The following is a 22,368-nucleotide window of genomic DNA, read 5'->3' on the forward strand; positions in this document are numbered from 1 at the left end:
ACTGTTAAGCCTCCCATTCTTGAGCAAGTTCACAGACAAGTTGGCCAAAGGCTAATTACATGTTCACCTAATTGAAGCTAATAATCTAGATCTGGCACAGCCTGGATCCAGGCCAGGACATGAATCTGACAGGCATATGCCAGCAATTACAAGTTACCACACAGCTCCTTATCAGCAGAGTACATTTATTTTAAGGACAAAAGTATTACAGAGAAAACATAAAAACAATAAAAATTACTACATACTTACTAAACATACCAGGAATCTCCCATCAGTCTTATGGTGCCCTAGCAGGCCAAAGTCCTTCCAATGCTTTAGCAAGCATTGGAGTCCTCTTAGGGCCCAAGGTCCTGTCCATTTGCTGAATCAAAAAGATCCCTAAGACTGTTTAAACTAAGCCATTTATATACAGTGCTTAAAGAGATCTGAAAAAGTGGGGGGCGGGGGGGGGGGCGGGCTGTTTCTAGACTAATTCCAGTCAGAATAAATTTTCATGCATTTTGTAGACAATTTGCTATTTTGTTTACATATATTACATAACAAAAGCATTCCATTTTTAGTTTATGAATTATACCTATTATTGTCATTTTTCAATGAGGCAACATGCTTGAACAAATTAATAAAATCAAATACATCCTGTGAGTTTGGGAGATCTGTGTCAGGCAGAAGCAGTGAAATTCAGTGGCTCTCTCTGGGTTCGGGAGGTGAAGTGGGCTTGGAGGGGAGTCTCTCTAGGTCTGGGGATTGCAGTGAGATTCAGTGGCCTTGGGGATTTCCTTGGGGGTAGGGTGGCTCAATGAGATTCAGTTGGGTTGGGGTCTCTCTGGGACTGGGGCTTCACTGAGATTCAGTTGCTATGGGCATCTCTCTGGGGATAGATGGCTGGGGGTGCAGTGAGATTCTGTGCAGTTTGGGGTCTCACTGGGAATTGAGGGCTAAGAGGTACCGTGACATTCAGTGAGGCTTGGGTGGCTTCTCAGGTCTGTGGATGAAATGAAGTGACGGTAGGATTGGGGAGAGCCTCTCTGAGGCACAAGGAGTCCTGGGGGCTTATGTTTCGGGTGCTTGCCTTCTCAGGGTGCTACCTCTTCCCTCCAATCCCTGCTGATTCCTGCCAGCCCAGCTCTAAGCATGTCCCTATAAGGTGCTGGGCTGGCAGCTGGTGAGGGTCTGTGCCCTCATGGCTTCTATTGGCACCAGTTTCTATGCTGTGTCAGGACTGGGATCCCTAGAGCTGCTGCATCTGCTGCTCAGCCAGCTCTGCTTCATTCCCTCACAGCTGTGTGAGAATGCCCCTGCATGACAAATGGGAGGCTGGACCAATGAGCAGGCAGTGCCTACTCATGGCGGAATGGAGTAGGGGCTGGCCTACTGTATGAGGCAGTAGGTCTGGTAGAGGCTCTGTGTCCCCCAGTGATCTCTCCTCAAGCTTTAAGCTTTTTTCCTCTGGTGTCTGCAACACCCCTTCCCCCCAAGCTACCCCCGTACATACACACTTTAGGCACTGTTTACACCCAGAGACTTGCTTTGTCTCTTAGCCTCCCAAAAACAAGTAATTCCTCTCCCTATTCCAGGTGGCCAAGCTTAAAAAAAAGTCTTGGGATTTTGCATTAATCACCCCCTAGCGATTCCAGGAACAAAATGCACATCACATATATTGGTACAAAGGACTATGAATATTCTAAGCTCTTACTGACTGGCCCATCTCAGTATATAAAGGCTTTCTGGGGTTTTCATGTTTTCAACATAAAATACAAAACCGTCACCAAAGATACTGTATGTGGTTGCAATCCGTTACAAGCCTGTCCTCCACTTTCTAATAAGTTTGGTGCTTCAGGAAGAAATACTCTAGCACAGGAATTAACATGTTCTTCCTGAGGGATGCAACCCATGGCATATATCTTGGAGATGGTTATAAGATATGGCCTTGAATTACTGTGGCTAAGTAGCACTTCACAAGTTTACAAGTTTAGGCATCTGCCCTTGAGACCCTAAAAGACCCTCAATGCCCACTGACTGAGAGCCCACTATACTGTAACTCATATGAGGGCTAACACACTCATTACCCCCAATACACTGCTGTCATAATATGTATTCAAAAGGTGTCATGTAAGGCATCATATGTAAACTAGTGACATGCTGGTTCCAAAAAGCATTGCACGATGTAGGTATGGGTTGTGTACAAAGAGTTATATATGTATGCTGGAAATTTCTTAAAATGTGTTTGGGAGGAAGGGCATAAAGCAAGCCTGCTCTAGACAAAGGAACGCGGATTTATATGTCTGACCAGCTCAGTTACAGGCAGAAGACAATGAAAGTAAATTTACATACAAAGTAAACAAAACAGTCACGCTAACTAGCAAGGGAGGAAACAATTTAGTGAGCGCACCAGATCTGAGACTGCACTTCCAGGAAGTCTTCCTGGCTCTTCAGACAAAGACAGTGGACTTTGGAAAATATAAGGGGGAGCAAAAAGACATACTAATTATCCATTATTTAGGGCAGCCGCTCTCAACCTTTCCAGATTACTGAACCACTTTCAGGAGTCTGATTTGTCTTGTGTACCCCAAGTTTCATCTCACTTAAAAACTACTTGCTTACAAAATCAGACATAAAAATACAAAAGTGTCACAGTACACTATTACTGAAAAATTGCTTATTTTCTCATTTTTACCATATAATTATAAAATAAATGGATTGTACTTACATTTCAGTGTATAGCATATAGAGCAATATAAATAAGTCACTGTCTGTATGAAATTTTAGTTTGTACTGACTTTGCTTGAGCTTTTTATGTATCCTATTGTAAAACTAGGCAAATATCTAGATGAGTACTTCCTGGAAGACCTCTGTATACTCCCAGGGGTACACGTGCCCCTAGTTGGGAATCTCTGACTTAAGGGAACATAGGAAACAGACCCTCTGAGCTTGTGGAAGTTAGATCTTGTTGGCCTGAAGGGCAGAAGCTACTCATAACTTGCTGTAAGTGAGAAACTGTTTTAGGCAAAGATATAACTTTCTAGAATTAAGTTTTAATCACCAGAAAGTATGTTTGTTTTGAATGTAACCATATGTGTATCTTTTTCTATTGTTTGGTATCACTTAAATCTCTGTTCTTTGTTAATAAACTTATTCTTAGTTTTATTATAAACCATTTCTGTGCTGTTATATTGAAATCAAGTGCGAGTCTTCAGCTAAACTAACAGGTTGGTGTGTGCTCTGTGTCTTTGGAGGCAGCAAACAATTTCTGTGAGTGTCCAGTGCAGTGGTTCTCAATCTGCGGCCCATGACCATACAGGTAGTAACGGATGCAGCCCACATAACACATTGAGGCCCACAATTGTAAATAAGTTGTGAACCATTGGTCCAGTGAGAGAGATTATACATTACAGAGAGACATCTTCGGGGAACTTGGATTCACTTATGGTTACCTGCATTGGAAGGTTAAGACTGGCAGAGTCTTGAGGAGTTTGCCGGTGAAGTGGACAGACTAGCGTGGCAGGGAGCGGACACACAGCCTAACCTCCAGCAAAACTCACTTTTGCTGAGGCAGAGGAGTAACACAGAGGCTTACAGTTCTGGGTGTCCTGAGCAGAATGTCACAGTCTTTATTCAGGCATTTTCTGCTCAATGATGTTATGTCTACACTACAAGCTAGGGCTGTAATTCCCAGCTCACATACACATGGTTATGCTAGGTCTCATCAAGCTAGCAAAAATATAACTACTTTAGTAATGTAGCCATGCTAGCATGGGCAGCGGCAGCATGGCTTAGCCGAGTACAAACTCTTCTGAAAATGGTGGGTACATACTTGATAAGTATATGTACGTGACCTGGGAACCACACCCCTAACTTGTACTGTAGACATAGCACAAAAAGGTCCTGAAAGGATAAAGTAAGATGACAAGAGAATTAACTCTATATTTTGGTTTGCTTTCTTCACATTTTTGTTGTATATTTCAAGTGTTTAAATCCTTCTTGACCCTAAGGTGAAAAAGAGGTCATTGGCAAATGGTATTCCAGTTTATCTTGGTAGAATCTCAGATTCTGTCTCTGAAATCTCCATTTTGTCTATGATGAGTTCTCAGAGCTAGAAATTTGCTCTAAACTGAGTTTTTCATTTTCTCTAAAAATTGTCCTAAGGAGAAAAGTAATCTAGAAAATTGATATTACCATGGATTCTGCGGGCATATGCTGAACTTCTGATGGGGCACCTGCAGGAGGTAGGTGTGACGCTAGCAGAGCAGGTGCCAGCTCTTGCCAAGGTTTTATTCCTCAGCTGAGTACTGACAAATTCATTGCTGGAAACCAGTCTGTTAGTACAGTTAAGATGGGTAATGAATTTATAACTATGTGTTTAGTGTTTAGACTTTATGAAATGCTTGCAAATTGCTGCATGCATTAACCTCACTTGTTATATCTTTATTACATGTTATAAGGTAATATTTAAGTTTCTGCTTTATAATTGTAAAAACTGTTTGCTCTGAAACTGAACCCAGTGAGGAGGGAGCCTCTTCTAGCCATCAAGAAGGCATATCAAAACTAAATGGGCCACTGTGGGACATCACAATACAAAGACTTTGTTAATTGCCCTTTTACACCTATGAAGAGGCTATATGCAAAAGGATTCATCCCATCAGCTTGAATTCTGGAAGAAGGAAACAAAAAGCAGCTGACAAGACAAATTTTCATCTCTCTTTTGTTGTTTGGACTCTGATGGTATGTTTACACAACACTTTCAGAAGAAAGGATACTGGGCTAGATGGACCATTGATCTGACCCATGGCTGTTCTTATGTAGACACCTGCTGCTGGCCCATGCCAACCAACTTGGGCCCTGGGAGGGTCCCAGCGCCCAGGCTCCAGCTTGAGCCCAGAAGTCTACATAGCAATGAAATGGTCCTGCAAGCCCGAGTGGGTGTCTAGTTGCTGTGTAGACATACTCTGAAAGGGCCGGAACTATGAACCAGAAGCAGAGATCCCTAGGGTCAACCTTGGTTAGCTTTAAAAAACATTGAGCGCTGACAGATTACTACAACCTTGTTACCTTTTAAAACCATAGACTGTAACTCAGTTGTGTATATATGCTTGCCTCCTTTAAACCTTGTTACAATGCTTATTTTTCCTATGAATAAATCTGTAGTTAATTACAGGATTGGCTACAAATGTTGTCTTTGGTGAGAAATCTAAGTTACAAATAAGCCTGGGGTGTGAGTAACTGGTGTCTTGGGACTGGAAGCCACCTGAATATTTTGTGGTCTTTGGTATATAACAAACAACTACCAAGTCTAGCTTGCCTGTGTGGCAAGATAGACTGGAATGCCCAAGGGGATTGTCTGTGACTCTGAGGTAAGACTATTATAGTACTTTAGGAGTTCATACTTGTTCCTGGGTTGGTAAAATCTACTTATAGAACATACAGCCAGTTTGGGGTCTCTGCCCCGCTTCTTGAATGTCTGCCTTGAGGTTGGCACTCATGAGTCACTTCAGACAGCCTTGACAGAACGATTTCCCCTTACATGTCCAGGTTCAGTGTTCTAAACTGCTCTCAGTAGCTCTGCAAAGGGGGGCGCTCTCAAGTAAAGATTGGCAAAGGAGTTATGAAACAATAAAAATTGCCATATTGCTTTCAGCTCTATTTACAAACAGATAAAAAAACACCACTTGGGAAATGAAAGAGATAAAATGAGTTTTTATGAAAAAATTCTAAACAGTAAAGCATTAGAGATAAAACTTCTAAATTTAAAATTCATAAAAGGAACATCCACTTGCAGTTTCAGGTACTACACCTGTCCGTCCCTGTCATTCTGCCAGTTGTGATTTCAAAATGCCACTTTCCTATATTTTTAATGTGTATTTTTCTCTCGGACAAACTCAGACAGCGGGGGAAACTGAATGACTATATGTAGGAAAAAACTGGAAATGACTGTACACAAAGGGCTGTAAATACACAGAGAAAATACAATTTCTTCTCCCCCCCTCCCCCCAGTTATAGTAACCTTAGGAGCTACTTACAGCAATTGCAGGTAAACACTTTTCAGACAGAAACTTTATTTCTAAATCGATAGTGTCCCTTTAACCATAAGTGGACATAGCAAATGACAATGTGCAAGGGCTATAAATGTCTTTTGTGTGTATTATGTATATACTATTTGCATTACTTTTCAAATGTCCATTATTGCTAAGGTCACCTCTCATTTTCACTCAGATTTAGTTTCATTCCACATCAATCTCTCGTTTTCTCATTACTGCAAAGTATTTACATTATGAATCCTTCCACTGTCTTCCCTTTCTCCATTACCTATGCTTCTTGTCCCCACCTTCAAGGCCCTACCTGGATCTGCCCATCCTCCCCCCTTCATTCAACTCCTCCGAAGATACCTCATTTGTCCACTTCTTCCACAACAGTCTACCAGCCTTTTTTCACACTGCCCTGAACATCTATCCCGAGCTGGTCCACAAAGACACAACCCTTCTCTCATTTAAACCTTCCTGAAGACCAACTGCTACTACAACTCGCTGCAGTGAGTTAATAACATTTATTTTAATTTGTACAATTACACCTGGCCACACTCATGCTTCGCTGGAAAAAAAAATCTTACTGCTGGAACCCCATCATTCCTCTGCATCCCCACTCCATTGTCTCGTTGCCCATTTGGGTTGTTACAGGACTTGAACTAGACTGCAAGAATGTCAAGGCAGAGAGACCTTGACTTATCTGTACTGCACATGTGGGTGCTGTAAATAAGGGTTATAGCAGGCTGTAGAAAGTCTGACATGCTGAAGGAAGCAATCCCGCATGGTTCAACGTTTGCTGCTCTATTATTTTCCTTGTCTCTCTCATTCGGGGCCTCTGAACATGCCCTGAGGAAAGGGAAGTTATCACATACAAATCACTAACGGCCTTTAATGAGGGAGCCAGACTTTTTCCTCTCCTGAGGGGACTGGATGGAAGCCAGAGCAGCTGCTCCCAGCCTAACTCAACAAATTGGGGGACAGGCTGGAGACTCCCCACCCCTCATTGGGGTGGAGGTTGGGGGTAGGGTCGCATTGGGGTGGAGGTTGGGGAGGGGCGGAGGGAGAAGTGGAAGAAAGGGACGTCCCCGCAAAAGGGGAGGAGGGACGGACACGTCCTCCTCAGTGAGAAGGGTTTTAAGGCAGGCTGTCGGGGGCAGCCCTCTTGTCCAGCCCAAGAGCCCCTCTTCCCGCCACTGCTGGCCGGCCCCGCAGCCGCCCTAGTCCAGCCAGCCGAAGACCCTCCCCCCCATCCCGCCGCAGTCACAGCCGTTGCCGGGTCCCCGACGCTACCTGCTGACCGCTCGGCCCGCAGCGATGCCCAAGGAGAACATGGGGCGGGGGCGGCAGAGCTGCAGCTGCGGGGACTCGAGAGCCCGACGACTCCGAGCCGAGGCGAGGCGAGGCGCGCGCACGCTCAGCGGCCACGTGCCCGCGGCGGCCGGACCTCAGTCAGTCAGTCAGTCAGCTGCTGAGCGGAGCGCATCCACTTCCGCCGGCCGCGCCTCCCCTACAGCCCCCGCCCCGGGCCGGCGCGGTAAGCACAAAGCATCCGGGCGGGGGGAGGTCCCCCTGCACTCTTCCCTTGCAGCACCCAGCAGCCCTGCTCCGGCCGCGCTCCACGCCCCTTGCACGGTAAGGATACTGCTGCCGCCGACGCCGCCCTGCATCCTCAGTGCAGGGGGCGCCGCGGGGGGCTGAGCTCAGGGCGCTCCTGTGTCGCAGCGGAGATGATCGGGCTCTTGCAGGTGTCTCCTCCGTGGGAGGGGAGGGGAGCGGAGCATCAACCCCTTGGGCCTCCTTCCCCGTGCGAGGCAGAGTCAGGGGAATTCGCGGGGGAGGGGGGCCGGAGCCCGGGTAAGGGGCAGCCGCCCGGACGCTTGGGACGCGGGTACTCCACCCTGGCCCTGAGCTGGGGAGGGCGAGAGCGGATGGGTGGGAGAAGCTCTTTCAGCCAGATTGACGAGCTCCGCGATTGAGCGCGCTGCCAAGGAGCCCCCAGGGGCTGAACATGGGCAGCCTTGGCTGGTGCCTGACGCTGCTGAGCTGAGCTTGCTGCGCGATGCCTCCCTCGGGCTGTGAGCCTGTCAGATCTGGTATGCAGCGTGTCAGTCAGTGCCCGCGGAGAACCACAGAGCCGTATGGTACTTAGGACGTGTACATATATGTCTTCAATTATTTAGATACCTCTGAGTGTAGAGAGACTGTATACCATTGTGATCTGTGCTGTAATTTATAGAGTGAAACCTGCTCCACTGGGTATCTCTTGCTTCAAACGATCACTTGAAAGTGGCATCAAAATATCTGGTATATTTTGTATGCTCATTACTTACACCTCACCTCTAATAAGTAACTGACCTCTGCTAGTCTTCTGAATGGGTGCTTAAGATGGTTGAACCACATCTATAGTATAACCGTGTTCTATAAGCAAAGATGCTTTTTTACAGGTGTTTGACTTTTGCCTACATGTTACATTTAATATCTTTTTCTAGAGCATAGTTAAACACTGTGCTCCTTTTCAAAAATAAATTCTGTTTAGTGATTTAGGGGAAAAAAATTCAGAAAAAGTTAAGAACCAGTTTTCCTCACAAAATTATATAACTCCCAATGGAGGCTGAATGCAAATCAGGCTGATTCAGCAGCATGTCACTAATCACAAGTTTGCACTGAGATCACAGGGATCTAGTTTTCAGTCTAAAGAGAAAATAAGCCATTCTGTAACACAGTGTCAGAAAATGGAAGTGTTTAATTATGCCAGTGGTGAGACATCTATCATGTACTTTTCAATTACTTTTATTTGAGTGAGTATTCCTGCTTCCAGTTGCATGTGCTTTAGAAACTAAATCAAAACTGTATCTCTGGGCAAAATTAATTTACTAAATTACCCATAATGAACTTTTATGAACTCCTCCAGGAATAAATTCAGGGAAGTCCTATGACCTGTGTATTATGCAGATGGTCTGACTGGATGGTCACACTGGATCTTTCTGGCCTTATGATTTAAGAGTCTTATTGAAATAAAGAAATGTCTAGTGATACCCTTTTTTAAATGCTTTCTGATGAAGAGCCTATTGCTGCATATTGTGTGCATCCAAAACTCTTATGAAGGCAATGGGACTTTGGGGTGTGCAAAATATTCAGGGGTTGACCCTAAAGTATCATTTTTGTCAACGTTCAAAGTGTCTCTATATTTCTTTGAAGTAACCCATTTGAATATTTTTATTTTTATAATTTAGGTGACATTCATAAGCTTCTAAAATGTCATCAGTCAAACGCCTAGTATATGCCATCATCCATTTCTTGAGAGAACAGAGTCAGCTGGATACTTTCACTTCAGATGAACAAGAAAGCTTGGAAGGTAAATACTGAAGGCCATGAAGGCCACATATCTATATGCTAGGTTGGTTGGCATGCACATAATGACAAAAAAGCAATGTGAATGAATTATATTAATTCTTTATATTGTCTTATGATAAAATTATTGTATTTTGTTTCTTGTATGTTAGGAAGTTGTTGTTGTTTGAATTATTGGAACAATTTATATCCTTATCCTGTAGCTTCCAATGTGCTCTCTGTCAGCTTATCTATTACCAAGGAAAGTTGCCAATTTTGGACTAGGAATGGGAGAAGTTCGGAGTTTCATAAAACCAGAAGAACTTTGTGAAATGTTTTAGAATTTTTGTTATTAAAGGAAAAACAACTTTATGCATGAAATAGATTGAGATCTCAAATGTCCACAAGGTTCTTAATTCTAAAATCTATGTAAATTTAAAGAGGTTCTAAAGTTATTGGCTCTGCACTGTCTTAGTTCTGAGCAACTGGCACTTTCAATTATTCTGAGGATTTAAATTAGGTAATGCCATAGTCCCAGCCATTGTGGGGTGATGTGGATATGTCCCCCTCACCGTTTTAACAATTGGCTCTTGTCTCACTCAGCTTTCATGCCTAGTTTATCTCAACTTTTCATATGTGCTGTGGATAACACACTGAAGTGTTATCTGTGGATAACAAAGTGAACAACAACATTTCTGTCAACAGCAACTGTACTGGCAAGCAAAGGGTGCTAAACAACGAACAGCCATATTCTACCCTTGATACACATGAAGAGCTCTTGTTAATATTGATAGGAGTTCCGTGTACTATTGGAGGGCAGGTAGTGTCCCTGAGAGTGAATGCATAGAAAATTCACCATTTACATTTCTTGACAAATACTGTTTTGTTGTAAGAGCAGTAATGCTGAACAAGACTTTTATTAGTGATTGTAAGTAGCACAGAGTGGTGAGGATTCTGGACAGATATATATTTGTCTGGGCAAAGAAGAATTAAGTACAGTGAACTAAGACCACTTTATTCCTGAGCGAGAGCACCCATATGGGGGTTTAACATGCTTTAACTTATTTATATGCATTGATTTCACACCTTTAGTTGATTCTCTTTAATTTTCCTGAATGCCCCATGCAGACATGCTCTCATCAAAACTTTGAATATGGTTTACTCCTTCCCTGCTGACACTTACACTTCTTTAGAAACTGGTTTAGTGGGCACTCTTCTTGATATGTTTTAACATATCATTCAATCACAGATTCCCTGTTTGTGTAAATGTGGTCTCGAGCATGGTTTCTACTGGACTGGTTGTGTCTAACACAGTTGTTCACCCGTGTGGACAGGAAAGAGAGACTGGGTTGTCCAGATAGTTGTTTTTAAAACATATTTTAAAGATTCAGCTTAATAACAAAAGCTGAAAAATTCAGTTCATTTGATATGTGATGAACAACTTTATTCATTTAAAATATCCCAATATCTGTAGAGGAGCTTATTTCCAGTTGATTAAAAAGGCAACACTTTTAGAAATAACATTTTGAAGGAGGTAATTTAAAAAAATAAAATAAAATACTGTTAAATGTTGATGGTTTGTAACTAAGAAGGGTTAACTGATCACTTATTTTGACACAGATGTTGGCTAAAGTTGCCATGAGGCAAATGAGCTACAATTTTAACAGAGATTTTATTTTCTAAACAAAAGTGGATCACAGTAGAACCTCAAAGATACGAACACCAGAGTTACGAACTGACCAGTCAACCGAACACCCCGTGAAACTGGAAGTTAGCAATCCGGCAGCAACTGGGGGAGGAGGGGAAAGCAAATACTATAAGGTGTCTGTATTGCATCCTAAAGGTCAGCACATCTGGGTTTCCTGTCCCCAACTCCACTTGCCATGTGAGGGGCAGCCACTTACAGGTACAAGGTGAAGATGCTGAGTAGAAGATGAGACACAGGCACTGCTGTGAGCCCCTGCTGCCAGCCCAAGGCAACCTGATCAAGCATGCAGAGCAGACGCAACCCCCACCCTTCTCCTCAGGATGGGCACAAGCTCAGTGGAACCTGAGCCCGGGAAAGACCGAGGTGCTGAGAGCTGTTGCTGTTGCAGCCAGATCCTGGCCTGGAATGAGAGCCAGAGGCTGCGCTCTGGAGGAGTTTTAAAGGGCCACAGCCTGTGCACCGATGTGGCCCAAGCCTTACCCGGGGCTGCACTCTTAGGTTGTGGCTGCACCTCTAGGAGTGCAAGGGGCAGGAGAGGAAGGGACACTGGCAGTGGGCTGGAGCCAACCCCTTGCCGTGCGCTGCCTCTGAAGCGCAACGGGTAGTGCACAGAGCAGGGCGGGCCCTGGGGAGAGGTGGCTGAGGACTGGGAAAAAGAAACAGGAATAGGGCAGGGAGCTGTTTGCAAACCAGGCAGTGCTGCCAGGTGCCATCTTTGCAGAGATCTCTTCCAGCCTCAGCTGGAAGACAGTGACTGCAGGGCATTGTACCATAATGTTTTGTTCAGAGTTACGAACATTTCAGAGTTATGAATAACCTCCATTCCCAAGATGTTTATATCTTTGAGGTTCTACTGTATAATACTTTTAATGGCAAGTAAGCGCTCAGAGATCAAATTGAACACTTCCACAATCAAGTATTTTTTAACAGAGAAATGAAGTCCTAATTTTAGAATTCTGTGCTGCCAAAAATGTGGTGCCATATGCTGCATTATAAAGTAAACAGCATCTGCGCCAGCCAATCTGCACAGCAGACCCATTTTTAGCTATGGAAATTAACTTTATTTTATGTGAAATAGATGTCAAGCCAAATCTTGGCCAGGAATGTGTGAAGACTGCTCCCAACAAGGATGTGAGGGAAGAATTTGGTCCATTCAGTACATTGATACTTTGTGTACTTTACTGTGTGCTGTGGGGTTGAAACGCATTGTATAATTAACTATCAAATACCAAACAAATTACATCCAAAAAAAGCCATCCAGTTGGAGGCTTTATCAAAATAAAAGTACATCATGCTTTTCAAAACCATCTTTTACTGATAAGTTGTACTCTGATTGGCTGACGCATACAAGTTTATCAGACTATAGAGTGACATTCACCCCAGTGTAGGACTGCCTATTTGCATCATTTTTGAAATTCGCTCACCTGCATAAACAGAAATCAGAGGGTGTACTCCCCCCATAGCCAGGATCCGGATATGCAGTGCAGCCAGGACAAAGTCTGTGGTTGACAATTCCTCTGGCACAATGGAACACTCAACATCAAGAGTAAAGCTTATCTGAGTGGGAGACAGAACTTTTGTGGGTGGAGGGCGGCAAAGACTGGAATCAATTCTCCCAAAAATGAACAACAATCACAAACCTCAACATTTTCTGCTCCAAGTGCAAGATGCATTTCTTTGATGCATTTCTTTCTCCTCTAATATAAACAGACAGCAACAGTTATATATATTTAAAACAAACAAAACTGTACCAAAAACAAGACTCCATTACACATGCTTCTTCCTTTGGGGAGAGGTTTAGAGAAAAACACATAGCAGATGTGTTTTGTGTAGTCACATAATGCACTACTGGAAGGTGCTCAGATACTGTGGTGATGAGCATAGTATAAAAGCTTATATAAAATAGCTCTCCTGCACCTGATTCTCTGGCCTATGGATTAGCAGCTGCAGTCTTTCCACATAATTTATGCAGTGTGTGTGTTTGGCTGCCTTTGCTCTTTCCTTGGCCATTCCAGCATCTACACTTCATTGCTGCCTTCAGCACCAGCCTATGTGGGATCAGTGTGTAGTTCAAACGGGAATTATTTTGGAGAAGTTTTATTTACCAATGATTACATGAGGTCAGACTAGAAGGTCACAGTGGTCCCTTCTGTGCTTGGAATCTGTGACCTTTCCTATACTGCATCATCAGGTAGTGCAAGAGGTGACAGATCCTAATAGGTGCCACCACCCCAAAGCCTGTGGTTCAGGTTAAGCAGAGGTCCTTACGCTGGTCCTGTGAATCCAAGATGAATTTCACTGAGGGCTTAAGTGTTGTGGAGGACCTTGCCTAGCTATCTGCTCTGGGGTGACGTTCAGCCTGTGAAAGTCAGATAGCACCAGTGTAGTAATAGGACAGTGAGCAAGTGGAAGTCTATTCCATACAAATGTCCTTTTGACAAAGAATTGTAACTACTGTACATAATTGGAGTGAAATCTTGGCCCCATTTTGATGTCAGTGGGGTTAAGATTTCACCCCAGTTTTTTAGTATATTACAAAATTACACATTATTATACTATATTGTTGGAGGATCAGTGTCTCCCATTTTGAAAATAAGTATTTGTGCTTTGGCTCCTCGCTTATTTTTAATAAAGTATTCTGTTTTGGCTCCCCATTTACATAGCAACAGGGGACTATCATCCTGTGAAAATGATTCTATTTCATTGATTTATCCCATAAGGGTATTAACATTTTGTTAAATTTATGGCAGAGGAATTATAAAGATTCAGATTGTATTAATTTTTCAGTTAAAAGGGAATTGTGGGAGCTGACTATATATAACATATAAGAGCCAGTTATTTCTACCAAGGAAATTTATTCTAATATTAATAGTAAAAATGCATCCAGAATATTTTATATAAGTATAATTTGATCTGTTACAGGTGAGAGTTCTCTTTCCCCCCACCGCAACACATACAAAGAAGATGAGGAGCTAGGAGTCATCACGTAGACTTAATGCATTACCCCCTTCCCCCCCTCCAAAAGTGAGAAGAGTGAAAAAGGAAATATTTTAAAAACTGCTTTAAACTATAGTTTCTGTTCTTAGACTGAGTTAAAAATGAGCTGAGGCATTCTGGAAAGGGATTGTCTGAGGGTAAAAATAAGTGTGATGGGGTATGTGTCCTCCTTCTATCTTTGGCTACCACAAGAACTACTCAGACTCTCTTCCTTTAGTGTTCACTCTGTATAATTTATTCATATCTCGTCCACCAATGCTTGTACAGTGCAAAACAAGAGTCCTAATCACTATGAACTTGAGCCCCAATTCATCAGTGCTCTGAGAGGAAGAGAGTTCTTGCTTCCTTAGGATCACCTTCAATCTGGGCACAGCTAGTCCTGTCCTCCCCTCGACACTTCTTACCTTTTATCAGGTCACTTACCTGATGCGCCAGTTAATTCCTTAACTCAACCAGCCTCCTCCTCTGATTCCTCCCTATTTCCTCAGTCAGTCATCACTGGGGAAACTAATTGAGGCTACAGTGATCAGAGTGCTGAGTCATCTGTCATGCCTCAATACTCTGTCACAGTTGGGTTGCTACCTTGAAAGTGAAAGCCTGAATTTATTATTTATGATTTATGATAGGTAATGCTTTATAGTAAACTATCAAGAGAAACTAGATACCCATTCCACTGATTCTCTAACAGGTGTTCTAAAAGTACTATTAATATAATTCACATTATTGTTAATGGAATTGTTCATGTAGTTTTCCACAGAAGATGTACTGCATTGAAATGTAGTGGGATATTGTACCTATCTTTCACTTCAGAAGATACGTTTTTGAATTTAGGTCACAAATAAAATTAGTTTGAAAGTTACCAACTCACCACTAGATCTTCATTAACAGGATAAAATCAATATGCAATTTACCACAAATAAGTTTCTTTTCATGGAGGTCTAGTGCCAGGAAGAGAAAGAGTTTAACTCAGACTCTTAATTGTTTTTTACTGAATGACACAGAACTGGGTTATCATTACAGAGCACAGAAGCAAACTTTCTGTACAGTGTGTCAATAATTAGCCATGTGCCCTATCAATATTAGAGTTATTGTCGGCATAAAATATGTATAAGAATTTTACTTACTTTTGTTACTTACTTACTGTATATTACCAAGACTGAAATAATTAAACAAATCTATTTTACATTTCACCATTTATGCTGGGTATTTACTTTTTGCATTTCTCTCAGCTGGGACAAAGACAGACAGACTCCTTAACATTATTGTTGTTAATTTTTAAGTAGATTTTCCTTTCTGATTCCCCGGTACTAGCTCCATATTATCATTGTTCAGATTCACACCACATGTGAAAGTAAAAATTAAAATGTATCCCCACCACCCAAGATCCCAATGCCCCCTGAATTTTTGGGACGTTCAGACTCTGATTTGAAGTTAGTTTCTTGCAGGGTGGATAAAAATCAATGATTTAAAAAAAAAAAATTGGGTATTTTTTAATTTAAATTGAATTTTTTTTTTAAATTTAAATTGGATTTTTGATTTTTTTTTTAAGATCATCAATAAAATACTAAATTTCTCTCTTGTTTAAAAAATAAGTTACAATTAAATCTCATCACAAACAAGCTAAACCTACATTTACAGTCTCATAAAAATGAATTAATGGCTCTAGTCTGTCCAGCCTACCTACCAGCTCTTGCTTCTTGAAAGTTCTGGGCTTTCAGTTTCTGTTTTAGTTTCTGTTTCTCAGCAGACTAAAGTCACATGTACAAAGAAAGACACAATCTGGATAGGATTATTGTTGAATTGGATAGGATTGTTAAAGAGAAATGTAGAGGATATGCTCAGTATACGGAGGCCTACATCCATAGCCTTAAACAAACTTCAGAGAAATTGTTGCTGCATTGCTGATGTTGTCGAAATTTGGAAGGCACTTCAAGAGATATTGAAGAAAGAAAGACCTCACCAGAAAGTTAAACTGCAGGCAATAAAGAAGTGAATGGATCAAGCACTAACTCCACCTCATTTTTTTGCAAACATTCTTGACCCCAGATATAAAGGTAGATGCCTAACTTCTGAAGATGATGATGCTGCCATGGCATGGGTATCTCAGATTCACACCTCAGTTATGCCAGTCATAATAAATTTCATGGCTGAAGCGGAACCATTTAAACAGTACATGTTTACTGATGATGTTTTGAACAAAGTCACTCCCCTGAATTGGTGGAAATCATTAGCTGGGCACCTTGAAACAGAGTTCCTTCAATTGCTAAGCCAACTTTTCACAGCAGTAGCTTCCTCTGCAGGCACAGAGAATATTTTCATCAATTGGTATTATTCGCTCATAGCTAAGAAATCAACTGGGAGTTGAAAAAGCAGGAAAACTCCTATTTCTGTTTGTCTATGAATAAAAATGACAGTGGTAGTGGGGAAGATGGGAGCTAGTTGTAGAGGTTTTAAGGACAGAGTACATTTAGTGTTGTGATGACTTGTCTATTAGAGTTAATAAAATTTGAAAATTAAAAAAGAAGAGTTTAAAGACAGCCATCAGCCTGCAACTCAGGAGACTGCTGTAATTGCAAATGTGAAACATTTATGTAACATTTAAGATTTAGTTTAATAAAATATAAGTGCTATTGTGTTTGTGTGTGTGTGATTTAGTTCTTACCACTTCTAATGTACTGCTGCTGCATCTGCAGCTTGACACACGTAATGAGTATTATGTACTATTTCCTAAATTAATAAAAATCAAGTTATCTAAAAAATTACACAAAGTATACCCTCCTAGATGTTGTAAAATGCTGTATTGAGTTGTAAATTAACATGTTTTAGTGATCAGATTTGCACCATTATTTAAGAAATATGTGAAGACGTATCAGTGGGAAACTTGATTTAAATCAATGATTTTCTCTTGGTGATTTAAATCATTATTTAAATCAATCCACCCTGGTTTCTTGAGTTTAAATTAAAAAAACAAACACTTTTTATTAGATTAAAAAGAAAACATAGGAATAAGTTTCTATTCACATTAGGGAATGTTTTTTAAAAAAAACCCTGTTTTTTCAGTTTTGAGTCTAAAATTAGCAGACTGTATACCTTTATGGGAGACATGCTGCTGGATTCCCACACAATGTGTTGAATGCTTGCCCCATAACCTTAAGATACATGAATGAGACTCCCTAAGAACTCCCTGGTATATAGACGTCATTTAGTTACATGAGTAAAGTTATGAACTTGCTTAAATGTTTGGAGGACTGAGGCTCTCTGATCCTGGCAAGGGATCTGCTCATGTGGATCCTTAGTTTCGGGCATTGGTGGGACTTTGTGTGAGTGTAAGAGACTTCACAGGTGGATTCCTTTGCAGGATGAGGGTCTGTGATTAATGAAGCAGCTGTTAGTAAAAATCTTTGGTTGCAAAGAAAAATGTACACGTTTAAAAACAGTAATGATTAGTTAAATATTTCGGTTTAGATGTGGCCCATCTTTTGTGTTTAGCATAATTTCATAAATGTGGTGCTTTCATGCTAATTATATGTAGTAGCCAAATATTAAAATATCTGTTTGTGTTGCTGATATATATGTCTGCACTACATATTTAGGTACTGTTTTATCTTGTTTTTAAATTTAGTCATGCTAGGTAAAAAATGAAATACAAAAAAAAAGTATTGAAAGAAATGGAGTCTGTCTGGGTCAGGAATTAAGTGTGGTGGCTGAGCTACATGTAAACACTGAAAAGCTTCTACCTCTATTGCCTTACAGAGTTGACTAGTAGAGATGAAGTAGGTTGTTTTGGTTTTTTTTTTCTTTGTTAGGGGAACTTCTCCAAAGAACTGCTTTTTATTTTTATGCTTAACTAGTCAACTAATATGTCAGGAAGTGTACCTTAGCCGTAATTATTTATTTTTAGTTTTATTCGTTTTTTCTTTATATGTTTCTATTGAGAAAATAGTGATTTTTTTTTTAATCATGCTTTCATTTCTTTGAAGTTGCAATTCAGTGTTTGGAGACTGTTTTTAAGATTAGCCTAGAAGATACACATCTTGCAGTGCCCCAGCATTTGACAGAAATGTTCTCAAATTCTTTTCACAAGGTAAGAATTAATTTTAGACTTAGCCAATTAAGATTGTGAATGTGGTGTGGAATCTTAAAATGTACATCAAAACAACGTGGAAACTTGATAAAAATGATGTTCAAGTGAAGTTCCTGCTATGGATAGGAGAACAGGATAGTTTTTGGACTCTGACAGGAAATAAGTTCTGTCAGGGCAAAGATAGCCCATGTGACATATGTTACTAAAATAATGGGCTTCTTTCTAACATGAAGGATACTTGCCCTCACTGACACTTAGGCAATTTGCAATTCTAGAGACAGTTGACTTAGAAACTGCTGGAGGTCATCCACAACTTCCTGATCTCTGTGCCCTCAGCTCCAGTGTGTATCCCCTCCCATGGAGAAAATGTAGTCTCTTATGTTTAAAGCAGTGGTTCCCAACCTTTTGGCTCAAGGGCCGCAAATATCATTTTTACAACCCTGAAGGACCCCCAGTCTATCAACTCATAAAAAATGTATTGACGTATACACCATTAAAGACTACAAATCACTACATATTTAAAGTAAACATTTTGGTGCTACTATGCTCACTTTTACATTCACTATTTTACACCTACAAATTACTCACAGTATGTCACACACACTCAGACAAAGCACTAGTATAGAAGAGTGATTGTCCCTATGCACTGAAGCACATGGCCTGGCAGCTAAGTCATGGTGGGTGGCCTGCTAAGTGCAGGCCAAACTGGAAGGCATTGATTTTTAGAATCCTGCCCCTCCTCAAGCCTTGTGGGTCCTGGCTGCTCCACCAGCAGCACCCCGATTCCCCCACTGCAGCCAGATGGAAGGAGTTGAGCGAGGAGGGTGCGCTTCACCTGGGTCCCTAGGCAGTGGCTTCCTTCTGCAGCCAGGGGGATGGAAGATCAGTGCTCCCCTCCCTCTGGCTCCAGCAGGGACCCCAGTGCTTATGGATTCAGGCGGAGCACTTTGCCGTGCTCCCTGCTACAGTCAGGGGGAGGGAAGTGCTGATCTCCCGTCCTCTTGGGTGCAGCAAGAAGCCTGCACCAGTCTTGTAGCCCCTCAGCAACATGTGCCACCTGGTCCTTAGGCAGTGGCTCCCTTCTGCAGACAATGGGAGGGGAGCAGCGAGCCATTTTGAAAGATCCTGCGGGCCACTTTTTGCACCTGGCCCACAAGTTGGGAACCACTGATTTAAAGCATTCCCCACCACCAGTTCAGGTAAAACTAAAGCTATAATTTTAAAATTCAAACTAATAAAACTGTTCAAGGGGTCCAATATAGGAAGGATACTGTTGGCACCAGGAAAGCAGAGAGAAAAGGCTGGAGGAAGAAAAGGGGGATAGCAAAGATCATACTAAAAAAACCCCACTTTATTGGGGGAGGGGGAAAATTGTAAGGTTTTGAATGTGAACAGAGAACTATCTTGCTCTAGCATGTACTACAAAAATGGTCTGATCACTTGCTGACTTAAGGCATAATGGTGCAATCACGAAAAGGCCACACTTTTCAGGATGAAGGTTGGGGAAGAAGCCACTAACGTAGCCATGGCCTACACCTGAATCAGAATTTACTTTTTTTTTTTTTTTTTTTTTAATGTAGAATGACATGTTGCCTCTCTCCGATTTATTGCCAGAAGATATTGAAAAGGCCGACCAGCTGAAGGATGAAGGTGTGTAATTGATACGGGTGTGTCATGCTGTCTGGAGTAGCTCCTGACCTTGAGTGTCAACCTCAGGGGAGATTGTCAAAAAGCAAGGCAGAAACCCCAAACTGGTTGAGGAAACTGTTTATTGCTCACTCTTTAAGCTACAATGTGTGAGCTCTGTATTCAGCTTCTCGTTGTTCCATGCATCTTTGGTGGGCTTTCTGCTCAATTTCAACATTGGCTTTGATTGCTGCTATATATTCCATGCATCTGTGGTGGGCTGTTTCCTCGGCCTCTTTGGTTTCTTTGGTCTCCTTGATCTGGAGTTCCACCATGAGTCTCTGGGGCTGCCCGGTACAGGAGTCGAGCCAGTTCCATTGCAGCCAGTCTTTATGGCATCTGGGGCAGAAAGGTGCTTGGATGCCTGGTCAGAATTTATGAGCAAAGCTCTCAGCTCCTGAGGGGATTTTCTGTATATGTGATATTTCTGTCTTCTTACATAGCTCTTCAAAGTCTTTTGTCTCCAGACCATCATATGCTTGTGGTCCACTCATTGTATCTATTCTCTAATCTTTTAAAATTTCTCAATATCAAGTTTAAACTTTTAACAGCTCTGGATTATGATATATAAATCCAATTGACCTTTGTCATGTGAATCCTGCCAACTATGCCAAATATCGTGCTGTCTGGAGTGGCTTGAATGCCAATGTCAGGGAATACTGTCAAAAACCAGAGCAGAAACCCCAAACTGGTTGTATGGCCTATAATTAGATTTCACCAACCCAGTAACAAGTGTGAACTCCTAAAGCACTATAACAGTCTTACCATGGAATCACAGACAATCCCCTTGGGCATTCCAGTCTAATTTGCCACCCACGCAAGCTGGACTATGTGATAGATGGTCACGTTACACCAAAAAGCACAACAATATTCAGGTTACTCCCAATCCCAAAGGACCAGTCACTTACCCCAGGTCATTTGTGCTCAGATCTCAAATCAAACACAAACGCCTGTAGCCAATCCTATAACAAACTAAAGATTTACTAAGTAAGAAATAAGAGAGTTATTTACAAGGCTAAAACTTGAAACCTACACATACAAATGAGTTAATGTCTTAGATTTAAAAAAGTAATTCAAGCTGTCATCAGTTGTTGGCTGTGTATGTGTTCTCTCTGTGAGCTGTACTGGCTCTGGCCATATAGTCCGTACAGCAGGCTCTGATTGCGCTGCCCAGAAAGACCACAGACTCGGTTCTGTAGCGAAGGCATTCAACCAGGCTTATTGTCGACAAAGCATGGTCCTAGTATCCTGTAGACTCTACAGGACCACTAACGTGTATGCCTGTTACAATGAACCAGCTCAGTGAATGGCGGGACTTTCCATCCTCCCCTCAGCCAGCAAAGACACCTCCTGTGAGACCCCTCTTTATACACTGATACAAACAAGTTATGTATTGCCCCTCTGATGTGGTTAGTTACCACTCTTTACCTTGCACCTGTTAGTTTGATCAAAATATCTCTATCTATCATGCTATCATCCTAGCCTTATCTTTAGGCAGGGCCAGTGTGTCCCTATTACCTTTGGGGAGTGTGTTTACACCATAACTTTGTACTGGGGATGTTCTGGTAGTGCCCTTCTGGGATGTTTTTACATGAATACTTAGTGCCTAGTGCATGTGTTTTTTGCAGTGCCAGCCCTGCTCTTGTCAAGTTCATGTATTGGATAGTGAACCTGCAAGCAGGCATCTGCTTTGTAACAGGGCAGGACCTGACTTGGCCTGACTTTTGCTAACTCTACTGTATTTATTAGCAGGGCTTGACTTTAGTTCAGGCCTTAGGCCTTGTACCAGGCTTCATGTTTCAGGCTCCTCTCTTTCTACTACATAAGCTTTTGTAATAAGCAGCTCTATCTGTCCTTTAGGGCTGACCCATACTGAGCAGCATGGGGATCTCTTGCTTATGTTTAGGCATCTTTGCCCCACAGAGACCAGACGGCATAAAGAGACAAGTTTGTCCTTGTTGGGTTTTTTCTCATCTTTACCCCATATTCCAAACTGATGGGGTGAGTTCATACGTAGGTTTCCCCTTCTTGGAGCGAATTAGGAATGCTGTGAACAAAGTCTCTGTCCTTTGGTGCTACACAATGCCTCATTTGCTTTCAGTGGCCCATCTTGTGTACAGAATGAGCACTTTACCTTAAGTAATGTTTCTTTCCTGTTTGGTGAGTTACATAGTTACAGAGGTTTACAGTGCTAATACTCAATATAATTTTATACCATGGGATACAGATATTAGAAGTAGGATTAATATATGCAGCATCCTACAAGCATTCCATTAAGACTAAATACATTCTTATAACACTAATACCTATTTTACCCATAATAAGCGAGAGGTAAGCCAGATTGTTTTCCAGCTATGCATTGGTCAGTGTTCAATGAGGCCCTGGACCATGGCATCAGCCGGTACCTGCTCTGCCAGCGACATAGGGAGTAATCATTTTATGCTGTCATGGGTTTTGCGATATTAAGGTGTTGTCATAGCTCAGTCAGTGGCATTATTGTATCTGGACCACAAGTTCCGTGTGAATGCTTGGGCTTACAGCTAATG

At 41.9% G+C, this 22,368-nt stretch overlaps 2 protein-coding genes across 5 annotated transcripts in view; one reads left to right on the plus strand and one right to left on the minus strand.

Moving 5' to 3' along the window:
* NLN (neurolysin) overlaps nucleotides 1-7,364 on the minus strand; it is a 70,554-nt gene extending 63,190 nt beyond the window's left edge. For both annotated transcript variants that reach the window (XM_067568856.1, XM_067568855.1), the window contains exon 1: nucleotides 7,308-7,364. In XM_067568856.1, the coding sequence (XP_067424957.1) occupies nucleotides 7,308-7,348 (41 nt within the window). In that variant the 5' untranslated portion in view covers nucleotides 7,349-7,364. The remainder of the gene's footprint in view (nucleotides 1-7,307) is intronic.
* Nucleotides 7,365-7,505: 141 nt separating this feature from the next.
* SGTB (small glutamine rich tetratricopeptide repeat co-chaperone beta) overlaps nucleotides 7,506-22,368 on the plus strand; it is a 39,781-nt gene continuing 24,918 nt past the window's right edge. For 2 of the 3 annotated variants that reach the window (XM_067569058.1, XM_067569060.1), the window contains exons 1-4: nucleotides 7,506-7,649; nucleotides 9,251-9,372; nucleotides 18,033-18,136; nucleotides 19,717-19,786. In XM_067569058.1, coding sequence (XP_067425159.1) covers nucleotides 9,273-9,372; nucleotides 18,033-18,136; nucleotides 19,717-19,786 — 274 coding nt within the window. In that variant the 5' untranslated portion in view covers nucleotides 7,506-7,649; nucleotides 9,251-9,272. Of the gene's footprint in view, nucleotides 7,650-7,673; nucleotides 7,763-9,250; nucleotides 9,373-18,032; nucleotides 18,137-19,716; nucleotides 19,787-22,368 lie in introns of those variants that run through there. The other variant, XM_067569059.1, reaches the window with a different exon arrangement.

The sequence above is a fragment of the Emydura macquarii genome, unplaced genomic scaffold, assembly GCF_026122565.2.
Source record: "Emydura macquarii macquarii isolate MOO-44397 ecotype Brisbane River unplaced genomic scaffold, CSIRO-AGI_Emac_v2 contig_2897, whole genome shotgun sequence".
In the NCBI taxonomy this organism is placed as follows: Eukaryota; Metazoa; Chordata; order Testudines; family Chelidae; genus Emydura; species Emydura macquarii.